This window comes from Equus caballus, chromosome 9, assembly GCF_041296265.1.
Source record: "Equus caballus isolate H_3958 breed thoroughbred chromosome 9, TB-T2T, whole genome shotgun sequence".
NCBI lineage: Eukaryota > Metazoa > Chordata > Mammalia > Perissodactyla > Equidae > Equus > Equus caballus.
The window spans coordinates 76819432-76841759 of record NC_091692.1 but is presented as its reverse complement, the minus strand read 5'-3'; the positions used below and the strand labels follow the sequence as shown (position 1 = coordinate 76841759).

General features: G+C 41.6%; 1 protein-coding gene across 3 annotated transcripts in view; it reads left to right on the top strand.

The window, feature by feature from the left end:
* SAMD12 (sterile alpha motif domain containing 12) overlaps window positions 1–22328 on the top strand; it is a 383753-nt gene that overhangs the window by 246912 nt on the left and 114513 nt on the right. The window contains exon 5 of one of the 3 annotated variants that reach the window (XR_011421372.1): window positions 4156–4432. The exons of 1 other annotated variant lie outside the window; for it this stretch is intronic. Coding sequence is in view for 1 of the 2 variants with exons in the window: in XM_023648892.2 (XP_023504660.1) it covers window positions 15843–15993 (151 nt within the window). In the remaining variant the exon portion in view is untranslated. Of the gene's footprint in view, window positions 1–4155; window positions 4433–15842; window positions 15994–22328 lie in introns of all 3 variants that reach the window. One more of the 3 variants, XM_023648892.2, reaches the window with a different exon arrangement.

The following is a 22328-nucleotide window of genomic DNA, read 5'->3' as shown; positions in this document are numbered from 1 at the left end:
GCCCTTTAAAAATTCTTCATTCAAGCGACTGTTTCAGCACACCCTAGTGCACTGAGGGGTCTTCTCCCACACACTTTTTACACCTACCTGTATCTACGTGCTACAAAATATATCACTGTCCTTCATTTCCCAGGATGACACTGCTGACTCTTCATATATCTCGATGAAGGATTATTCAGTTATAGAGAACATTCCTCAACTGGAGATGGCTTGAGAAGGGATAAAGAAAAAGTGTTAAGGCATATTAAAAATTGGCTTTCTCCTGGTGGCAGTTTGTCATTTTTCAATTTGGCATCTTTCCCTGTTCTTTTTTCTGCCACGTAGATCTGTATGAGTCTTGATTCAGAGGGGATTTTCTTGCGAGGTGCCTTTCTCTGAGCATATGGATAAAATTGCCAGGTTTAATTGAAGGCAGTTTAGAGTCTTGCTCTATTTACAGTCAAAAGCAGATCACTTCTGTTGTTGGCCTCAGTCCTAGACTCCCAGGAAATTAATAGTGCCTCCTGGCGTGTGACAGTCTGTGTTTACTCCCTGGAGTGGGTCCTGGCTCTGACAGGCCTTGGGTGTCGAGGTATCCTGTGACCTGGAGCAAACTCCACCTGAAGCCATTCTGGTACCCTCAGGCCACCATCATCTGACCATCCCATCATCTCTGATGCCACTCTCAAGAGTCTGTGGTCTGTGCCTTGCTATGATTTCTGGCTTAGAGTAAGGGATCAAAACTGCTCAACCTAGAAAGAACTTTGTTTACTTAAAAAAAAAATTAACAAGCACATTTGTAGCACTTAGTGTATTAAGCACTGTACACATTTTACAGATGAGGAAACTGAGGCATACCAATTAAGAAAGTTGTCACATAGCTGATAACTGGCAAAGCCAGGAAACTAGCTCAGGTGGTCTAGTTCACTGTCTGTACTCATAACCCCCACTGTGCTGTGTTACAGTTCTTAAAGGGTACCTAGTCCGTCCTCTTATTTTGTTGAGTTATTGTATAAAACACACTTAACACACAGTAAGAGCAATATATGTGCTAACTCTTGTCGTTAGTGTATTTAATAAATGGTAAAAGCTGAGGCCAGAGAAGTGATGCAGGTTCATACACTTAGTCTGGGATTTCCCAAACTGTATTCTGTGGAATGCTAGTAGCCAAAAGGATGTAATAAGTATTATATTTTATTTTTAGAAAAAGAATAATGATCAAATAGGTTTGGGAAATGTTGGTTAAAAAAAACTTGTATACTGTAGTACTTCTCAAAGCCCTTAATATGCTAATGTGCATTATTACTCTCCAAAAGGTAGCCATGGTATACAGGGTTTTCTAGACTTAGTAGAACATTGTATAGAAAACGGTTAACATAGCAAACCTGAGACTGATTTTCTTAGAAGGTCCTGCCTGCAAGGTTGGCCCTTGCTGGTGTCTGGAAACTTGGGTTTTAGGAGAGTTCCCACCACTCCCTGTTCAGAATGGCTCATGTACCTAAATTGTTCATACAAATAATGTCATTTATGCTGAACACCTGCTTTCCTTCTGGGAGTCTGGAATTTTGGTACCTGCTACGCAGCAGATGCCTATGTGACCAGCCCCTGATAAAAACTCTGGGCAGTGAATCTCTAATGAGCTTCCCTGGTAGACAGCATTTCACACATGTTGTCACCACTCTTTGCTGGAGAAGTTAAACGCATCCTGTGTACTCCATTGGGAGAGGAGGCTTAGAAGCTTGTGCCTGGTTTCTTCTGGATTTCACCCCATGTGCCTTTCCCTTCACTGAGCTTGCTCTGTATCCTTTTGCTGTAATAATAATCTTATCCGGGAGTGCAACTATGTGCTGTGACCTGTTGGTTCTCCTAGTAAATCACCAAACCTGGGGAAGGTCTTAGGGACTTCCATCACAATCAGAAAATCCTTTTCCTCACAATGCCTTTTAACATCTCATGGTCACTGGGGCTCTGCAGTAGACAGTGTGGGTTCTGCAGAAGACTGTTGAGCTGTTCAATTCCAAAAGTCAGAGGCAGAGATCACCCCACATCACCACTCTGGGCTTCTTGGTGAGAAATGTTAGTGTTCCTGGGGCCCATGTGGAGGTCATTATCAAGTAATGATTTTCTTCCTGTCTGCGACACATAGATTAATATACCATGACAGAGTGGAACTGACTGGTACAATTTCATTATTCTTTTGGAACAATTGGGTGAGAAGGGTGAGGATGGAACTGATAGCCTCACCGTAGAGCCATCTTTTATATTCTTCCATTTTTAGACTTAGCTCTTTAGCCCAGGATAAAATTATTTACATAAATGTACATAAAATTATATTAGCATTTTTATGAAAATAAATTAAACTGCATATGTATGCATGAAATTTTTAATATATCTAGTTAGCCCTACTAAAGGGACTTTATGGCTTTTTGAGCCTCGTGACTGAGGCTGTGACTTTTCTGTTAGTAAGTATGATTTCCCTGAGTTTGTTTTACGGAATAAACAGATGCACCAGGGGTCTCCTGGGAGCAGGTAGGCTGCTATGGTACATGAATAACCAAATGGAGAGGGTGATCAGCCCCAGCGTGTGTTCCTCCAAGCACCTCTTCTGGTCCTCCTCCTCCTGCATTCTTCGTGGCTGACTTGTCTTCCTCCTGTGTTTTTCACAGCTGCCAAAAGTTATATTTGCATATCCTCTACGATGGGTGGGGAACTGTGCTTCCTGAAATCCAGTCTGCTCCAGTTTGCTTCCCTACATTATATGTCTAGACCAGCCTATGCTGTTTCCTTTGACCTTGTTCTTTGACCTGTTTCCACATAATGGACAGTCTTACACCAAAAACCCACCAGTTTCTAGTTGGTTTGGCTGGCTCCTTGCCAAGCTGACTGGTGCACAATTTCTCTAAACGCTTTGTCCTCCTCACTGTCTCAGTACCGCATGCTTATGCTGCATCGAGCCTCCATTTGTGTGACTCTTCTATCCTCTTTGCTCTTTTCACCCTCTCTGCATCCCAGCTCACGTCTCACTCTCTCCTCCATGAAGCTGACCGTCTCCATTGTACTCCTAGGGACCTCCCTGGACCTTGAATTTTTACCAATCTCTTTCTCTGTAGCATACACCTTAGAACTTATTTTATTCACGCCTACATCCAACACACACTGATTGAGCTTCTACTAGGAGCCACTCAGGGCACTAGAAAATAAGGCTATAAAAAAGAATGAAACTAAGTCCCTGCCCCCAAGGAGCTCATTGTCTAGTTGAACTGCTACACACCATGTTACACTCTTCTTTTTCACATGCTGGTGCTGATTCTTTTCTGAATGTCTAAACTCCCTGAGAGCAATGAACTTCTCTTAGGTTTTTTACATTTTTCAGAGTGATGAATGTTCAGTAGTAAACAGTGGTTAAGAACTTAGGAAAAGATCTGGTTCCCATTCCATTTCTACAGTTTCTGAGCCACATTAGCCTCTATTTGCTCATCTGGAAACTGGGAATAGTCCTGTCTACTTCTTACAAGGTTGTAGGGGAGACTTCGATAATATTTATAAGTGCCTAGCACTGGGCCAAGCCTGTATGAATCACTTAAGTAAATGGAAGCGATAATTCTTACTAAGCAGGCCTATGACACAGAGTTTGTAATATTTTTTCCTAGAACTTGGGCCTCAGGGAAGTACTGGGAGATTTTTCCTCGTGGGCAAGATCCTGGCATTATATTGTCAGGCATTATATTGTCAGAATTTTTTTTAATATGACAAAATTAGGCTGTGAAGGCGGAAGGGAAACAGAGAGCAATGGAAATTTCCACTTGAAGGACTTTATCTTCCATGGGCCACCTTGCTCAAGGTGAGGAGAGCACAAGACCTTCCCACATTAGGTCCAACCTGAGCAGGATGGGAGGAGTTAAAAGAGAAAGCAATTGTGAGTCAGAAAGTCAACAATGCATGTAAAGACCTGCCAATCTTCCTCTGCACAAGGACGTGGATTTCCACATCCATTTTTGGTATGAAGGTTGCTATCCCCAGCTTGCTTCATTTCCTGACAGTCGCTCAAGGCAGAATGGAGTCTAGAAAGAAGGAAAGAATTTCCATGTAATGACCAAATACTATGGGCCAGGTGCCATATATACATTCTCTTCACAACATCCCTGCCAAGAAGGTGTTCTTATTTCTCTTTTACAGATTGAAAAACTGAGGCTTAAAGAGATTAAGTAGCTTGACCAAGTTGCACAGCTAACCCAACACAGATCTGAAGACTTTGCCCTTTACATTAAATGCTCTTCAGGAAATCAAGTCCATGGAAGTCCTGGCCTTGTCTGGCCCGATCTGTCTGCATTTCCTCTTCTACACAGCCTGCTCCCACTCCACCCAAGGGGTCTATTGTAGAGATGACAACTTTGCAGCAAGCTTGCAACTCCATCGCACTGATACCCCTCCTCAGGGCCAGGACTAGGGTGAGGTAAGTGAGGTGCCTGGTGCAAAACAAGGAGGCACTCGCTCCTGGATTCCTGTATGTGCCGACCGATGATTTTGCTGACCCGAATCCCAGCCCTGCCCCTCCTGCTGATTGTCCTGGGGTATAGCTGCTGGGATTCACCAAGACCTCCATCGCCATGATAACCAGACTGGCCCTGAGACTGGCTGGCTGACTGTTTGAGATCCCCACTGTTCTCAGATTTCCTGTTGCCATTTCTGTAGACATCCTGCCCCCAAAACTATTTTCTGCCCCCCAAAGCTACCTTCCATGATTTCTTTCCACCTGATTTTCACTCCAAAACCATAATATAGCCACACAAGCAGGAAGAGGCCGTAGAGATCCCCCACCAGGGCTGGAAAATTGGTTTCAACCCAAACGTTAACTCTGTTCTGTTGGAAGTAGCTGAGTCGAGGACTGTAAGGCCAGGCCGTAGCAGAAAGCATGGATCTGTGACTGAGCAGGGTCCACCTCGAGCACACAATGTGGACGGTTGTGCTTGCCATGGTTGAAACCCAGGCCCACCCTTCTCATCTTACAGAAGAGGAAACAGACCATGAAAGGGGTAATTACTTCCCTCAGCTCAAGTAGCTAGCTAACGCAAATCAGGGCTAGAAACCATATCTCCTAGCACGTTTTCTACACGGAGTCAGGGAAATGGAGCCCACTGGATACATTCTTCTCCTGCATGACCACCACAGCTACCACCAACTCATTAAAGAGGCAGGCATGATTCGTGCTATAGCTGTGCCCAGTCTTGCTCTCTTTCAAAAGCTTGTTCCTGTAATTGAGTACCAGCAGTGTGGTTCTGGGGCCACCTACCTCAGAATCATCTAGAGTTTTGATTCAAAATGCTGTCTTGGAACATTCCCTAGTTCTTCTGATTCAGAAGGTGATTTGGTCACTAATGTTTAAGAACTACTAATGGGGAGTTGGGGCTGTTTATGTCAGTGATTCTTAGTTTCTGGGCTTCTCTTTTTCTTTCCTCTGGGGCTTTAAGTCAGTACCTCCCGCATCATCTTGTATTTCTAGTTCTCAGTGAAACTCAGCGAGAAGTGAAGATCATTCTACTCTTCATCAGACTGTGATTTGCCCAGGATAGAAATGGGGAAAGGGAGTTCTCAGAATAGGAGACATTCAGTTTTCTCTTGTGGATCATGATAGAGTTATATAAAAAGATCTCTCATTTACCTACTGGTGTGTTTTCAATAAAAATCTATTGTCAAAGATGGTGAAACGCTCTTAAGATCTTCATTTTCAGCCATAGGCAAAATATTTCCAAATGCGTGTCAGTATTTTCTTAAAATTCCTTTATGAGAATTTGGTTTAGTGCTGAAAGCAAAGGATATATACGAGTGGGCATAGGTAGTATCTGCAAATATGCGTCTCTGGCACACACAGTTTTTCAGAAAATTTGAATTGGTTGCTAAGATTTAAGGATCAGAAGAGATCGCATTTTTAAATATAAACTTGCATCTTCTATTTTAAAAACTCAAACTGTTTCAGACTGGCCCACAGCCCACAATGCAACAACCTGGTACCTAGTGTCTGCTCTCTGAAACAGACTTGTGGCACATTAAAGATGTTTGTAAATTCTTTAGCACTCATCTTATTGAGAGGTGGGGTCAGGTATCCTCCCCTTGAAGTCTTAGTGACTTCTCTGGCCCGTAAAATATGGCAGAGGTGATGCTATGCCAGTTTCGGGACCCAGGCCTTAAACTGGCAGCATCTACTTCCTGACTCTTAGGACACTTGCTCAGGGAAATAAACCACCATGTAAGAAGTGCAGCTACTCTGAGACCACCATGCTGTGAAAAGCCCATCACATGAAACGGTCCTAGAAGAAGAGATACCAGGTGGAGAAAGACCGAAGGTCAAGGAGCACCCAGGTACCAGACACATGACTGAGGAAGCCATCTTGGAAGTGGATCCTCCATCCCCATGAGGGGACATCACATAGATCAGAGATGAACCATCCAGCTGAGCTCTTCATGAATTCCTAAACCACAAAAGCATAAGCAAAATAAAATGATTGCTTTAAGCTGAAAATTTGGAGTCGATGCCTGAAGCAAGAGCATGTGCTTCCCGTTTGCTCTATTCTGACCCCCTTCTTTCCCCTGGCTTTGTTACTCAAATTATTTACATCCTGGCTCCTGTGAAAATTTGGGTTCACAATCTTTATTTAAACCGTGGTCTATAGATTCTTGAATTATGTAAACCTTTGGGAATTAATATATTAAAAATAGAATTTTTTATATATATGACAAAATTAGGTTGTGAGGGGAGAAAGGAAACAAAGCAATGGAAATTTCCACTTGAAGTACTTTATCTTCCATGGGCCACCTTGTTCAAGGTGAAGAGAGCACAAGATCAGGAGTGGTCAGCTCTTTCTGAGAGTCGGCAGCCTTATCTATAAAAGCAGGTCCCATTCATCTTTGACATTCGATGAGTCTATGAGTAAGATAGCTCAGCTTTTGTATTATTTACAGTATTTTGAGTGTGTATTCATGTATCTGGTGTTATAAAGTGTATTTATTCCATGGCAGTCCAGCCTGTGGGGCAAAGGAAATGTCTAATTCTTTGTGAAAGCCTGTGCCTTTCTCATCTTGTACCTCCAGCTCTCAGTAAATATTTGTTGAATAAATGAATGAACAAATGAATGTGTGTTAGTCACCGAGACTACAAAGACAAATGAGGCTCAATCTTTGCCCTCGAGGAGCTCACAGTCTATGGAACACAGGCAGCAAATTAAATGCCAGTTACGCCTCCTGGGTAGCACATTCTTTTATTCAGAAACACCGTTTCATCTGTGTCTAGTCATTGTTCACACCCATACCCAGAAGAAATAACAAGCTACATGAAAACATGCCTTGGAGGAGCCCAGAATGGGGCGGGGGTCTGCAACCCACCTACCCAGAAGAGGCAACCTCCCCCTGCGGAGGTTTAGTGCATGAGAAGGAGGAAGGGGCACACATCCCATCAGAGCTGTGGGAGGCAAGGCACGCTTACTCAGAAGCACCCTCAGGGACCCATCAGAAGAGCAAGAACAGAATCACTGACGCATCATTCCATCAGGCTGTGCTTGAACAGACTGCAGAAACAGCAGTGAGGCCGCTCAATCAACATCACTCCTCAAAGCAGCGGCTAGGGCTGAGAGGTTCAGGGCAAACACCAGAGTTTTGTTTTGTTTTTTAAAAGAGACGTGAGGAAAGCCCTGATTTTAAATCAGCCTGTCCCATACGGGCTTTTAACGAATTATCTTTTTACCTCCCCAGGTATGTTTGGCAAAGTGTCAGCTTGTGCATTTTCTCCCTCTGTCGGTTTTTTTTTTTCTTAAATAATTGAGGACTTTGTGAAGCCGGACAGAGGGGAAGCAAAGACTTTTGTTTAATCTTAAAGATAAGTGTCTTCTTGTTCTTTATTCTCCCAGTGATACTGAGTGTCAGGGTCAATATATTGATATGATCAACGTTGTACAGATTGTTGATTAAAATGCTTTCGGGTTTCGAAAGATTTCTTTTTGCTTATGTTAAATAGCAAGACCATAGGGATGTCAGGAAGTTGTTAGGGAGCAATGCTGGGCTGTTTTGTCAATTTCCAAGCAGCAGAGCTGTGTTCCAGCCCAGGGAGGCCAAGCTCCACAGGTGGAAATGACTTTCTGTTTACCAAGTAAGGAAATACTCAACCAGTGGTTAATTTGCTTTGTTCCTTCAACAGACTCAGAGCTCCTTGAAGTAGAAATCCTCTAAGAAAAGTTAAAAGCAACAACAGCAACCAAACTTCTCTTTTCCTCACAATTTAAAACTTTGTCAGCATCTTAACATTCGGAAGAGAAAATGTCATCTTTATAAGGGTCATTTTCTTCTTTAGAAATTAGCCTTTTCATCATTTCAACATTGGAATCCAAAGTAAACATAAACTCACTGTCTTGGTAATTAGGTAAAATTATAAAAATAAAAGGTATTATTAAAACTAACCCTCAGCTGCAGAAACTGTCAATAGTAAGCGGTGATTAGCTTGCATGTAATATGGCACTGACTGTGCGCTTCATCCAATTCTGGCTGAAGACATCCGCTTTCCCAGGGGGAGGAACTTATATCTTCATGAAAACATAACTTACTTGCTAATTTTTGTTTCTATCCTTTTAAGTTTTGCCACCTGTCTTTGATCTAGATTACTTGCGCATTGCTCTTAGCTGTTAGCAGTGGTTCCTGTGTGGTCCGCTACCCCTGGTGATCTCAGGGTATTTCAGTCTAGACTCTCACGGCCTTAGACTCCTGTCTTTAGGTAGGCATTATGTTATGAAGTGAATAAAAGTTTTATTGCCTAACCTGCAGAAAGTGACATAAGGTTAAAGAAAGCATGTCAAGACAGCATGCTTGGGCTCCCTGCTTCCAAGCGGTCTGAATTCACTCAATACCTTGGGACCCAGAGCAAGGAAGAGACACTGGAGTATAAAAGCAGAACTGGCATGTGACATGGATTGCTGGTCCCAATCCAGCAATTACTAGGGACCCTCTTGGTTGCATAATCTTGTCCTTTAATATAAAATGAGGACTACATGGATAAAATTCCTGAAGCGTAAGGCTCTTTCTTCCTCAATTCACAAAGCCTATTCTATAATCATAAAAATCATAGGCCCAAAAGGAACTTTGAAAGATTGTATGGCCCATGCTCCTGACTTCGGGTAAAACAATGCATAACCTATCCGTAAAAGATAACAATGTGCCTGTTTTTAAGCTCTGAAGAAAATGATAGTAGCCGGCTTTCTTTGGTAACCTATTCTGATGTTTAAATACTTTCCCCAAAAGGATAATCTTGGAGTCACACAAAGCTGGATTCAAATGTCTTTGCTATCACTCTGGCTACGTGATTGTCAGCAGATTACTGATCCTGCCACATCTTAACTAATTTGTAATATGCGAATAAACAGCAGCCAACTTACATCACTAGGTGGTTTTCAGGAGTGAAGAGAGACGTGGGAAGCACTTGGCACAAAGAAGACATGTTATTTGTCTTCTCCTCTTTACCTAACCTGATACCCTCCTATTGCATTCTTAGTGTTCTCCAGGTCACTGCGGAGGGGCAGTATCAAATGTCTAATCATTCCGTAAGGTGATAGATAGCATGATGTAACTGGAAGACTCGGCACAAACTTCAAAGGGAAGCTGGCTTGCCACCTTCAGAATAGCAAGATAAAGTGAGAAAGCATTCAGTATATCACACTGTGTTACCTTACTAGGACTGCCTGAACAGGATACCGCAAACAGGGTAGCTTAGAACAACAGAAATGTATCATCTCACAGTGGCGGATAGCAGAAGCCCGAGATCAAGGTGTCGACGGGGCCATGTTCCATGTGAAGGCACTAGGGAATGGTCTGTTCCAGGCCTCTCTCCAGCTTCTGGTAGTTTCTTGTATGGCACCATAACTGCAGTCTTCACAAGGCATTCACCCCCGAGTGTGTTTGTGCCCACTTTTTCCCTTTTTATAAGGATACTAGTCACATTGGATTTGGGGCCCAGGCTACTCCAATTTGACTTCATCTTACATCTTATAGATGTAATTACATGTATAACACCAAATGAGGTCACATTCTGACTTGCTAGGAATTAGAACTTCAATATATGAAGTTTGGGGGGATGTATTTCAACCCATAATACACTAAGTTGAGAGATAGTTAGTAGTTCCTGAAAACCTTTTTCCACATGCTCTTTGACATTATTCTTGGGACTTAGGACAATAGTGGTTTGTGGCCAGCCCCCCAAATAGTACAGGAAGACAATTCCTTGGAAAACCAACCTCAAACCCCTTGTATGTTAGGAAAGTGGGAAAACATGGCCATAGTGAAGCGCCCTAAAGTCACATGCACAAATGGAAGAGGAGGGAAAGCCTGGACACAAATAGACAAGACAATAGGGGTCCTAGGTGAGCCACATAGGAATGTTATGTGGTTGGTAAAGGGCCTTTGAGGCAGTGGCTGTGCGCTCCTGTTAGATCTGGGAAGTTTCTCTTCTAACCACTGCTGTGCCGTCATCAGGGCTGGGAAGCTGTGACCCTACGACTGTGACGTGACGCAAAGGCCTTCAATAGTCCACAGGAGGAAATATTGTAAAAAGAGAGCAAGACTCAAAAACTCGCCCCCATGAGAAGAATAAAGTTAATTGAGATTCTCAACACCACATTTTTTGGAAGTTGGGATTAGCTGAAAAAATTTTAGAATAATTTTCAAACATATGAAAGGCTACATTTTGTCATTTCAAAGCAAGAGAGAATTGAGAGGAGGCTTGAATTATGAAAGATATGACTCAAATTAGATTTGAGAAGAACTTAAGAATAATCTATTTAAAAAAAAAGAAATTGTGGTATCTTCCCTAAATAAAAAAAAAAAGAAAGAAATTGTGGTATCTTCCCTACATATCTTAAATAAAAGTGTGGCATCTGTCTACTATAAAATGAGCACAGTCATTCTTGAATATCAAAGAGCTGGGCTTTATCCTTCCATCATTTTTTCATGCACCAAAGAGATATTGTGTGCATAGCCTATGCCAGGTGCAGTGCTGGTGGATAGGGTCGTAGGGATGACAGACACAGGCCAGGTCCTCAAAGGGCTCGACTCATGCCTCATGCTCAATATCTAGCTGTTGAATAAATACATAAATGGAGATATATAAACACATAAATTCTAATGCAGTGACATACTACTAATAGCTGCCCCATACTGTGTTTATATTTCTAATTATGGGTAAAGTAATTAGAGAGTGCTTTGCAGAAGAGGTGGCATTTGTGAAACAATCTTGAAAGATGATGATTGTTTGTGGGGTGGGCATGAAGGGATGGGACACACACACAAAGGCATGGTGCTGGGCTATTTGGACCCTGAGTCCAGGGTGGTTGGAGTGGAGGTTATATGGTAGAGGTTGAGAAGGCCAGTGATCAGAGAGGAGACAGGAGGAGAATGAAGTACATAAAGCCCAGTTCTTTAGAGGGTCTCGTGAGCAACTAGTGACTCTCATGCTTTATTTACTCTAAGTCAAGTCTTACGGTATTTAATGCTCTCCTGATATGTCCTGAAAATAAGGCACTCCTTTTGTCCTTCACTTGTAAATTGGTTAAACAAAAGAATCATGGCTTGTTCATATTCTAAAAGATAGGGGTGGGTGTGGTAATTCTTCAGCTGGGGAATCTTCGACATCAACGTGAGGTATTTGTGAACATCCTTTCTCTTTCAGTAGCAACAGACTTGGGATCATGTTCAGAAAGCTGAACAAGCTTGGTCTTAGCTTCTTGCCAGAGAGTGGTGGGACTTCATGTAGGTGGCAGATGAGAAGAAAGCACAAGGTGGCTGGGATCTTTGATGAGGTTAGAGCCACAGAGCACAGCAAACTTGCCATTGAGTTCTTACCAACTTATTTTGTTGTATAAAAATCCCATCTTTGCACAGCTTGGAAGGAGGGGCTTAGAGCTGAAGTGAATCAGCTCAGAGAAGCCCTCCACGCATAACTAGCTGTTGAGTGTCTTCTACTTTTCAGACACTGTGCTAATGCTGGAAGGCAAATACCATACATTCCCTGCCAGCAAGAATTCCAGGTTTTCCTGGCGAGACAGGCATTTCCTTGGCAAGACAGATGACTAAGCAGTCACAACACAACATGAGATAAATAACAAGATAGGCAGAGGGTGCCATGGACACTAGAAGGGGTCCTTAACTCCCCATGGAAGTGGGAAGGTGAGAGGTCAGGGAGCAGGGGACTCCAGAACTGAAACTGATCAGGGCAGAGTATTCCAGGCATGGCAGCAGGATTCAAGAAATGACTTTCTCTTGTGGCTGGAGTTTGAGGTTTGTGGTGGGGGCCATCATGAAGGCTGAGACTGAAGTGTAGATAGAAGTGGGTGGTGCTGAGGGACTGAAATGTCAGCAGTATACCCTCCAAACCTTACAGGAGCTGACCCTGCAGCAGAGGACCCAGACTCATTTGGCTGTAAGCCAAGGTCCCACCCCTTCTGCACACACATACACAAGCAATCACCCAAGGGCACTTTCCTACCATTGCAATGGTTATGTTGAGAAAACCAGGGAAGAGCTCAATTGTAATGAGTAATTAGTGTTGTGACTAAATAAATGAACGCCACCTGTGCATCCTGTTTGGGGAAATGAGTCAAATTAGGGAAACAAGTTGCATAATCACGGCAAATGCCAATCTCAGCCATTGCAGCTATGCTGGTCATTTCTAGTTTTAATGAGTGACTTCGTGATCAGTGTTCATTCAGATGAATAAAGAGGAATTTTAGGTTTATGTTTTATTTTCAATCACATATGTAATATGTGATCACTGCCATAAAAGTAGTTGTGCAAAAAAGAAAAAGATTACACTTAGTCTAAACCCCCCATGCAGAAATGGCTGTGAACATTTTGGTACATATCCTTCCAGACTTTCATAAGTATGTATATTTACAAAAACTGATTATTTTCTTATTCTGTTCTGTTAGTTTGCATTTGATTTTCTAAGTTTTTTTGTTTCCTTTGTTCCCTCTTTTTCTAAAGGGACAAGGGCTAATTTTGCTATGTGATCTGAATTTTTCTTTGATTTCTTCCCCTTTCTCCATTCTACTCCAAGAATTTGGAAGATATGGTACTTGTTTTAAGTTCCTCTGATAGTTACCATGAAATTTTTAAATAATATTGACACATGTTTAAAACCTATGATCTAAATCTATGTATCTCAAATTATTAGCATCAAGAATGAAACAATATCTATTGACTCATCGCTATGTAAACATGAAGAATGACCACGCTTTCCTTCCTCCCACTCCCCACACACACCACCACTCCCTCCCAGTTTTTATTATTCTACTTTGACATTTTTGTCCCAGTCTGTAATAGTTAAATTGTGGGTTCTTGTATAATGGGACTTCTTGTTTCAAGAATATCCTTTACATTCTTCTTAGAAACAATGCTGTTTAACAATATTTGCATTCCTCAATTTCCATATTGTTGGTTAATCTCAGTTACGATAGAGAACATCTATTTTCTAGAGCCCTTTCTCAGCTGAAAATGTCTTCTGATTGACTTCACTTATTACTGGCAGCTTGAGCAGATAATAGAATTTGGGAATCATAGCATAACCATTCTCCCTGAAAACCGCATAGACAAAGTCCACTGGCATCTTTTTCTTTTATATCGGATCTATTTCTTTTTCCTGGGTTTTGGGAAGATTCTTTTTTACAGACTTAATATCCAGTGGATCTAAATGTTCATCATTTTCACAAAGTCTTCAAGAAAAACTTTTAAAATAGAGATTTTTTTTTCGTTTCAGGGGAATTTTTCTTCAATATACAGAGGTTTTTTTTAATGCTTTTTGGTCAGGAAGATTGGCCCTGAGCTAACATCTGGCGACATCTTTTTTTTTTTTTCCTCCCCAAAGCCCCAGTGCATAGTTGTATATCCTACTTGTAGGTCCCTCTAGTTCTTCTATGTGGAATGCTTCTATATAATGGCTTGATTAGCAGCATGTGGGTCTGCACCCAAGATACAAACCCACAAATTCCAGGCCACTGAAGCAGAGTGCGCGAACTTAACTACTGTGCCACCAGGCCGGCCCCTCCATATACGTTTTTGAAATGGGTTCTGTTGTATTGGGACTGATTGCTTCCTCACTCTGGTTATGCATATGCTACATATGCTATGTCTGTGATTCTAATCCGTCTTTTCCTCTTTAATCATTTTCACTTGCCTATTTTATCCCTCTGAACTCTGCTTGGTTATCTCAAATTTGCACTCATCTTAATAGTTTCTAAACCAGATTAAATTTTAGAATCACTTCAAAGAATTTTTGTAAATACAGACATCTTAGCCTCACCCAAGACCCACTGAATCAAAATCTCCTATATTTTCCCTTAGGAATGTATATTTTAAATATCTCCCCCATATTTCTGGTGATTGTCTAGGTTTGGGAACCACTGTCATATTTCACTAATTCCATATAATTCAGGGCTGATTCTCCCCTTTACTGCTTTTCATGCAGTTTCAAATTCTGCAATGGAATTATTTGCTTTCTTGTATTCTTTTCATAAAACCCCTTTTTATCTCTGTTTGTTGCCTCATTACCTATCTTTTAGCAAGTTTGTGTTTTGAGTAATTGCCTTGAGAATATAAAGTAGTTACTCTCTTAAACTTTTGTCTTTCTCTTGCAGCAAATCTTTTCCAAAGTATACTATTCTTTTCTCTTTTAAATGTTATGTTTATTTCCTTGTGTTTATATTTATAATTTGTGTGAGGAACTGTTTTTATTCCTTCTTTGGGGCCTCTTTGATAACTCACTCTTCAATGGTGACTTCTCTGCATTCCCAGGCACTCTTAATTTGAGGACTATGTGATATGCATTTACATAATAAGTTGCGTCATTCAGCAGCCTAAAGAGCCAGTTTCATGGGTAGACCCAGCAGTGGAACTTTGCCGTACTCAGCATTTTTCACATGTCTGAGAATTCTTGTATCAAGACCATCTCTCCATATCTTGGGTACGCTTCACCCTGCCCACTGTTCCATGAACCTAGTGTGAAGTAAGTTGAATAGAACTTACGTGAGTTGGAGCAGTATCCTGTCTAGTTCCAAAATGTTTGTCATGTTTCTTTAGGAATGACCACATTGGTGACAATCATGTTAGAGAAAACTCCCCACCTTCACAGGAGGTCTCTGTGGTTGGGCCATGCGTATTTCTTCGCCACAAGGCATACTCCACATTGTCGCATATTAGTGAGTCCCTCTGCTTCCTGTAGACTGAGTTTGCCTTCAGATCTCAACCCTCATGGTAACAACCTCTCCCCTAGATGTCAGAGTAAGTCTGTAAGAAAGGCAAGTAACAGCCAAAAACTGGAATATTGGATAAGCCCAATATCCATTTGCAGTTGTGGTTAATAAATTGTGGTGTATTGTACAATGCAATGCAAACCCTAATATTCATATGCATAAGTATGGACAAATATTAGAAACAAAGTTGAACAAAAGAGTCAAACAGTCAGTTGAAAGACCCCGAACAACTGTGTTCCACTCTCAGGATGAGCACTTGTATGTCTTTCCTCACTTTGAGGCCGTCTCCATGGTATCAAATGCAGGTTTATAGATGTCTCGTTAAATGGCTTTGTTAGGCAACCTGGTTCAGCCATGAGGAGAGGCTTTTCCCTATTCCTGCTTCTCTTTGGATTTCTGAAAGCAGGAAGGTGGGAAGCTTGCTTTCACATGAGACTTTCCCCCAGAAACAGAGCAAGAATGGCTAGAGTTATTCACAAGGCAGTATTACTAGTAGTATGACCGTGAACAATGCAGAGCATCGTTCTCAGGCAGCACCTTGTCCATACGTTTTCTTCAGAGGTGGAGTTAGTGCTATTATGCTTACAGATGAAGACAGCGAGGCTCGACGAGCTGAAGTGACTTGTCCCTCTTGCTGCCAAAGACAGAAGCTCACTTCAGACAGAGTCCAAAGTGTGCCCACTCTCCACTACATCACAATGCCTGATGCTTCAAGTCCATGGTCAACTCAAGTTGAAAGGTACTTTCAATCATTCAACAAATATTGATAGAACACCTGTTATATGCTCAGTACGGGTGCTGAGGACACAGCAGTGACACACATATCTTTTCCCTGCTGTCGTGACACTTAAAATATAGAATGGGACATAGGCATTAAAGAAGGAATTGCACAGATAACTATTAAATGACAGTTGTGAAGAAGTTACTATGTGATAGTATCTAAGGGGGAACCCAGACTACAGGGTCAGGGAAAGGATTTCTTAAGGAAGGGACCAAAAATCTGAACCTGAGTTAATAAGCAAGTTAATCAGGCAAAGAAGCAGGGAGAACAGCAATACAGGAGAGGAGCAGCCTGTAGGAAGAGCCCAAAGGCTGGAAGGACTTGGTAAACTAAAGAAATTAGCATAAGGGCATAGCGAAGCAGGTGGATGGTGGCCAAAGATGAAGAGCAACACATCCTGCCAAGGTGTGTAAGCCATGAAGACCAGGATTTGGGTTTTATCCTAAAAGTAAGGGCCAGTCTCTGCAGGGTTTCAACAAGAGGGAGGCATGTTCATATCCATTGCTTTGTCTACTAAAAAAATGGTGAAGAGAGCAGACTGGCTTATTTCTGAGCCAAAATATAATTGGGAATAATTAATATATACTAATTACCTGTTACATTGTTATAGATTCACTTATATAATATCTGTAAGACTCTTTTTTTTTTTTAAGATTTTATTTTTCCTTTTTCTCCCCAAAGCCCCCTGGTACATAGTTGTGTATTTTCACTTGTGGGTCCTTCTAATTGTGGCATGTGGGATGCCACCTCAGCGTGGCTTGATGAGCGGTGCCATGTCTGTGCCCAGGATCCAAACCGGTGAAACCCTGGGCCACTGAAGCAGAGTGCGCGAACTTAACCACTGGGCCACAGGGCCAGCCCCTGTAACACTCTAAATAGATGAAAATATGTCACTCTTAGTCTACATTTTGAAAACTGAAAGTTGATCTGGCAAACCTTAAAAGACATCCCTGGGGCCAGCCCAGTGGGACAACAGTTAAATTTGCATGTTCTGCTTTAGTGGCCCGGGATTCGCTAGTTCGGATCCCAGGTGCAGACCTACACACTGCCTGTCAAGCCATGCTGTGATAGGCATCCCGAATATAAAGTACAGGAAGATGGGCATGAATGTTAGCTCAGAGCCAGTCTTCCTCAGCAAAAAAAAGAGGAGGATTGGTGGCGGATGTTAGCTCAGGGCTAATCTTCCTCAAAAAATAATTAAATAAATAAATAAACTTTAAAGAAAAAGAAAAGACATCCCTGGCATTCACAACTTGTCAAGTTGAACAGTTTGTCTTCTGGATAAGAGATGTCAGAATCCCAATGCAACCTCCATGGATCTTGCCTCAGTCCACCCTTGCAAGTCAGACTTGCCTGCCCTCCTGCCAGCAAAAGGTTGGGGCCGTGAACCCTAAAGTCTGCTTAAGTTCTTCTAGGGACAAAGAAATATACCACATGGCAAAATGGATGGGCCTTTATTTTAAATCAATATTTTATTTTTATAGATTCTCATTCAGTGACTATAAAGGGCCCATTTAGTAGATCTTTTTTTAGTGTCAGAAAATTAATTTCAATGCCACTTCACTTGATTGCCTGCCATTTTCCTCCCCCTACTTCCTCTGACATTTATCCATTGTTGTTTCATACGCTAGGAAATGACTGATTACTCTCCAGAGTAATGCCACCTGGGGTGATGAATGGTACCTATTTGTTGAGTACCAATGGCATGGAAGTACTATGTCAAATACTTGGAAATGGATGATGAAGACGAACAAGCCAGGTTTTCTGCCCTCAGGAGCCCTCCAGTCTTAGGAGATCAGAGGGTCACAGTCCACTGGGGTACAAGTGCTGCTGAGATGGCTAGCACGCTCTGCATTTTCAAAAGCAAGAAAGAAACCAGGAGAACTTTTGGTTACCTGGATCATTGGGAGTAAGGATTGTTTTTAGGAAGTTGTTTAAAAAAATATGTAGAAATCCCATGCTTCTGAGAGTTGGTTATATCAGAATTCTGGGCAGTCCGTTCAAGTATTCCTTACATGATTCCTTTCACCGAGTCAATCTCTTGAAACAAATCCTCTCTGAACTAGCAGTCATCTTTGGGGATCGCTCATGTGTATGTTTGCAGGCCACTGCACGGTTCCTTTATGGAAGGGAGCAAATAGCTATTGTCTAGTTGTTTTCATCTTTGATTTACTTCATTGTAAACGTGATGTAAAGCTGGCTATGTTAAGGTAATTATACCTAAGCTTTGATTTTCTGCTGCTAAATGGAATCATGTACAAGGCATCCCTCCCACCCCAGAGGAATGGAACATTTAACCACAGTAACCATTTTTACATTGGATGAAGCACCTTGCTCTCCTTTAGGACTTCATTGCCATAAAGTATCTGATTATTGGGGGAAACATGCACAGGTTCTGCAGAATTACATTGTGTTTGATGCTCAATGTAAACCCCCAGATGCCACAAAGTAGCAACTCCTTAGCAAGGGGAGCAGAGGGAGGGGGCGTGATCTCTACTAAATATAAATTCCAGTACAGATTTATAGATATTTAAACTCCTCCCTAATATTTGATACATTCCTAAATAGGCTGAAATAGTTCTTTTTCCCTCTGCTTGGTACCTGTCATTCTCCTGGAAATCTAAAGCAGCATAAATCATGCACTCAGTCATCAGAACAGAAGTAGAGTATGACCTGAAATATACTTTGGGTATTAAAATTCATAATCTTTCTCAAGCCACCCCCTAATCTGGGACCCTGAGTTTTGGGCCTCTTTTAGGAGGTGATATTTCACTACTTACCCCTCAGTTTATGGTAATTTTATGCTGATCCAGGTCCAGGGATAATTTCTGCCAAATTCTTTATGAGGAAAACTCAGTTGTCATTTGCATCTTAGATCCCTGCAATGGATTGGCAGGCATTAGAGAGTAAATCCATCCTCCAGCTATAATTCATTTAGGTCTCTCTCCAATTTGACACAGTGGAGCAGGGTGCTGTTATTGAGAACTTGAAGCACCAGGTGTGATTAAATAAGATCACGCATTTCATTCTCTCTTTAATTTCACGTCAGTCTTCAGCAGCTGAATCCACGCACTCCCCCCGTGGAGTCAGCCAGCACCGTGCATTTGTGGTGTGCCCAGCAGAACCGTGGCAATATGTTTCCAAAGTAAGCCACCCTGCTGGACCATTGTGAGTCAAATCTGGTTTTGCCTCCAAATTATTCAGTATTGCTAGATCTGGTTTATTCATCCACTCCTCTCTCTAGAGAGAAGACCTCTGGTACTTTTACATCATTGATGCTCAATTTCAACTAAAAGTAGTTTCAAAAGAGAGAAGACTAGAATCAAGGATAAAGGCACAGTTAGAAGTCTTCGCAGCCTTTCATCTCAACCCCTCTGCTTGTTTCTTCTGCGACTCCCTCACATCTCTCCCCACCCACCCCGATTCTCTGCTTCTAGAATTGGGAGTTGGAAATGGCATTGGTACATTTTATTTGCAAGCGTGTCCTGAGAAACTACATTTGTGGCATTCTTGATGCCATTATATAATGAAATTGAGGTAAGGGGGCATTTCTCAGATTAGGGTTCAGTGTGCCTGACCCCTAATGTTTAGCTGTAGGCCGTTCAGGACAACAAGAATAAAGCAGTGCCCCTGTATTGAGATGCAAGCAGTGGTCATGCGGTATAACCAGGGTGACAATAAGTGCCATTATGGATGCAGTCTCTGGAGAGAAGGAAGTAGCTGTCCCTTCCCAGCTGTGTGTACTCTTCCTTTGCCCCAGAAGACAATCACTATGACCAGTAATGGGTCAACTGTGTAGCATGGTGTGGGTGAATTCATCCTACAAATACAGATTGAGTGCCCGTGTGCCAGGTGCTGTCCTAGGCACTGCCTAGCAAACACCATCACTGCTCTGCTGAAGCTTATCCACTCTTCATGATCTGACCTCTGCATACTTCTCTTTTCTCATCCATCACCCCCAGTGTGCTCTGTTACTGTCCAGTCCAGTAGAATAACTTGCAGTCCCATGACTGTCATGCTCTTCTTGCTTCCATTCATCCTGGTCCACATGCCTATAGAGCCTGGATCTCTTTCTACCTCTTTACCTCCCTACCTTCCAGCCAAACAACAGGACTCGTTTCCTAGAAGTACCACCCCTGGCCTCGCCCCTCTTCTCAGCTAACTGAAATATGTCATCTTGTCTTTCATCCCTACTTTAACCTTTTCTAGGTGAGAGATTGTGTCTTATTTATTATGGTCCACATTCTGCTTGACACATAGTGGGCGCTCAATAAATATTTGTTGAATTAATCATTTAATTTATATCCTTGAATAAGATCCATATGCACTCATTTACTCTCTACGTAATTTTTGTAAGACCCACAAGATAGCTCTTAAATAGAGAGTGGAAAGATTGTGACATTTGTAATGTTGGTCACCCTAATTGTAGTGAGAATTAACACCCCTGTGTACTTTCTTAGGAAAATCACGTCTTCTCCCTGGTCTGCTTTTTAATAAGAATGGAACCCCTTGGCAAAATTAGATTGGAACTGTTAGAAGTATTAGGTGGTTCTTTGTTGGAATCACTTCTGGAGAATTACCAAGCCTGTGCTTTCTTATTGAGTACAAATTAAAATTTATTTTAAAAATAAGAAGAAACAGATTTACAACTATAAAAAATAGACGTGTGTAGATATAAGTTTGAAGGTAATGCATAAAAATGAAAGAGCTTTATTTGGGTGATGAGATTAAAGGTATGTTTTTCTGTTTTCAAAATGTTCTTTAATATTTTTTAATTTATTTTTGATGGAAAAAATGTTAAAGCAAAAATCTTCTTGAAGGGAGCAGATATCCAGGAGGTTTTTGCTTTACTTGTACGAGCTCAAGTGAATCAGTTAAGGGTTCTCTGAGCAAACAGATATCTTGCCGATTTTTTTTTAACCTCAAGCTTTTTATCAGCAAGATATTCATTTATTCATTCAACAAATAAATATCCACTGTGTGTCAGGCACTGTGATATGTACTTGTTTTCTCTTTATTAGTAAAATGATTCACAATATACGTGTGTCAAATCATCACATTGTACACCTTAAACTTACACAATGTTATATGTCAATTATATCTCAAAAAGGCTGGAAAAAAATAATAATGGTGATAAATTTTTGTAGCACTTGGTAGCTCCCAAAGCTCCTTCCCATACATTACAAATGCTCTCTCTCATAATTCTGTAAAGTAGATAGGATATTGTATTAGTCAGAGAAACGTTAGCTGCTGTAACAAATAGGTTCCAAAAAGTTAGTGGTTTAGTTCTCTGTTATTTAACAGTTCTCGCTGGAGGTTGCAAGTCAGTGGATGACTGTTCCACATAGTCATTTAGGGGCTCAGGCTGGCAGCAGCTCTGCCATCTTTAATATACCGATTTTGAGACTGCTCCAGTCCTTGCCATTCTAACCTGAACGTAAAGGGCCTTGAGCCAGTAAACAGAGGTTACAAACATCACTTGTGCTTAAATTCTGTTGGAAAAACTTAATCACATAACTACATCAGCCTCAAGGGAAGTTTGGAATTGTAGTCTAGTCTTGTACTCAGGGTGAAGGGAAGAATGAATTTTGGTAGATAGCCAGCACTCTCTGCCACAGCAGATATATTTAAATTACCATTTGTAAGATGAAAAAACTAAGGCTCAAAGAGGCTGACCTGCTTAAGATCAGCCAGTTGAACATGAACAATCAGAACAAGAAGTCAGGCTCCTGAATGCTAGATCATTATCTCCTCCATTACTTTGAGTTGCCTGGAAACGGAATGATAGCAAAGTCCTGGCTTGGTGGAAGCATTACCCATGGATATCTAGCGCTGGCTACGAACATGAACATGAACTCTCATAGCACAGCCTAGAATATGAATTCTTGTATTGGTTTACTTGGTTCAGTCCGGACCAGAAAGGGGGTGCTCCTAGTGCTTGAGGAAAGGCCAAATGCTACCTTGTCAACATTTTAATGTGAGCAGTGTGTTTGGCTTTCCACAAGCTCCATGACAAGACTGAGAACTGACTAATAAAATCCATACCCATGTCGAAAGTTGATGTAGACACACGGTCCACAGGCATGAATATAGCCAGGGATCTCCCTTGTATCTTCCGTTGTTCCCTACCAATGGCTCATTTAATGAATATTTATGGAGAGCTTGTTATGTGGTAGGCATAGGGCTACAGAAAGGATCAAGATGGACACAACTGCAGCCATCATGGAGCTCATCATAAACAATAACAACTAACAAAACAATGACAAACTGTGACAAAGGATGCTAAGAGAGAG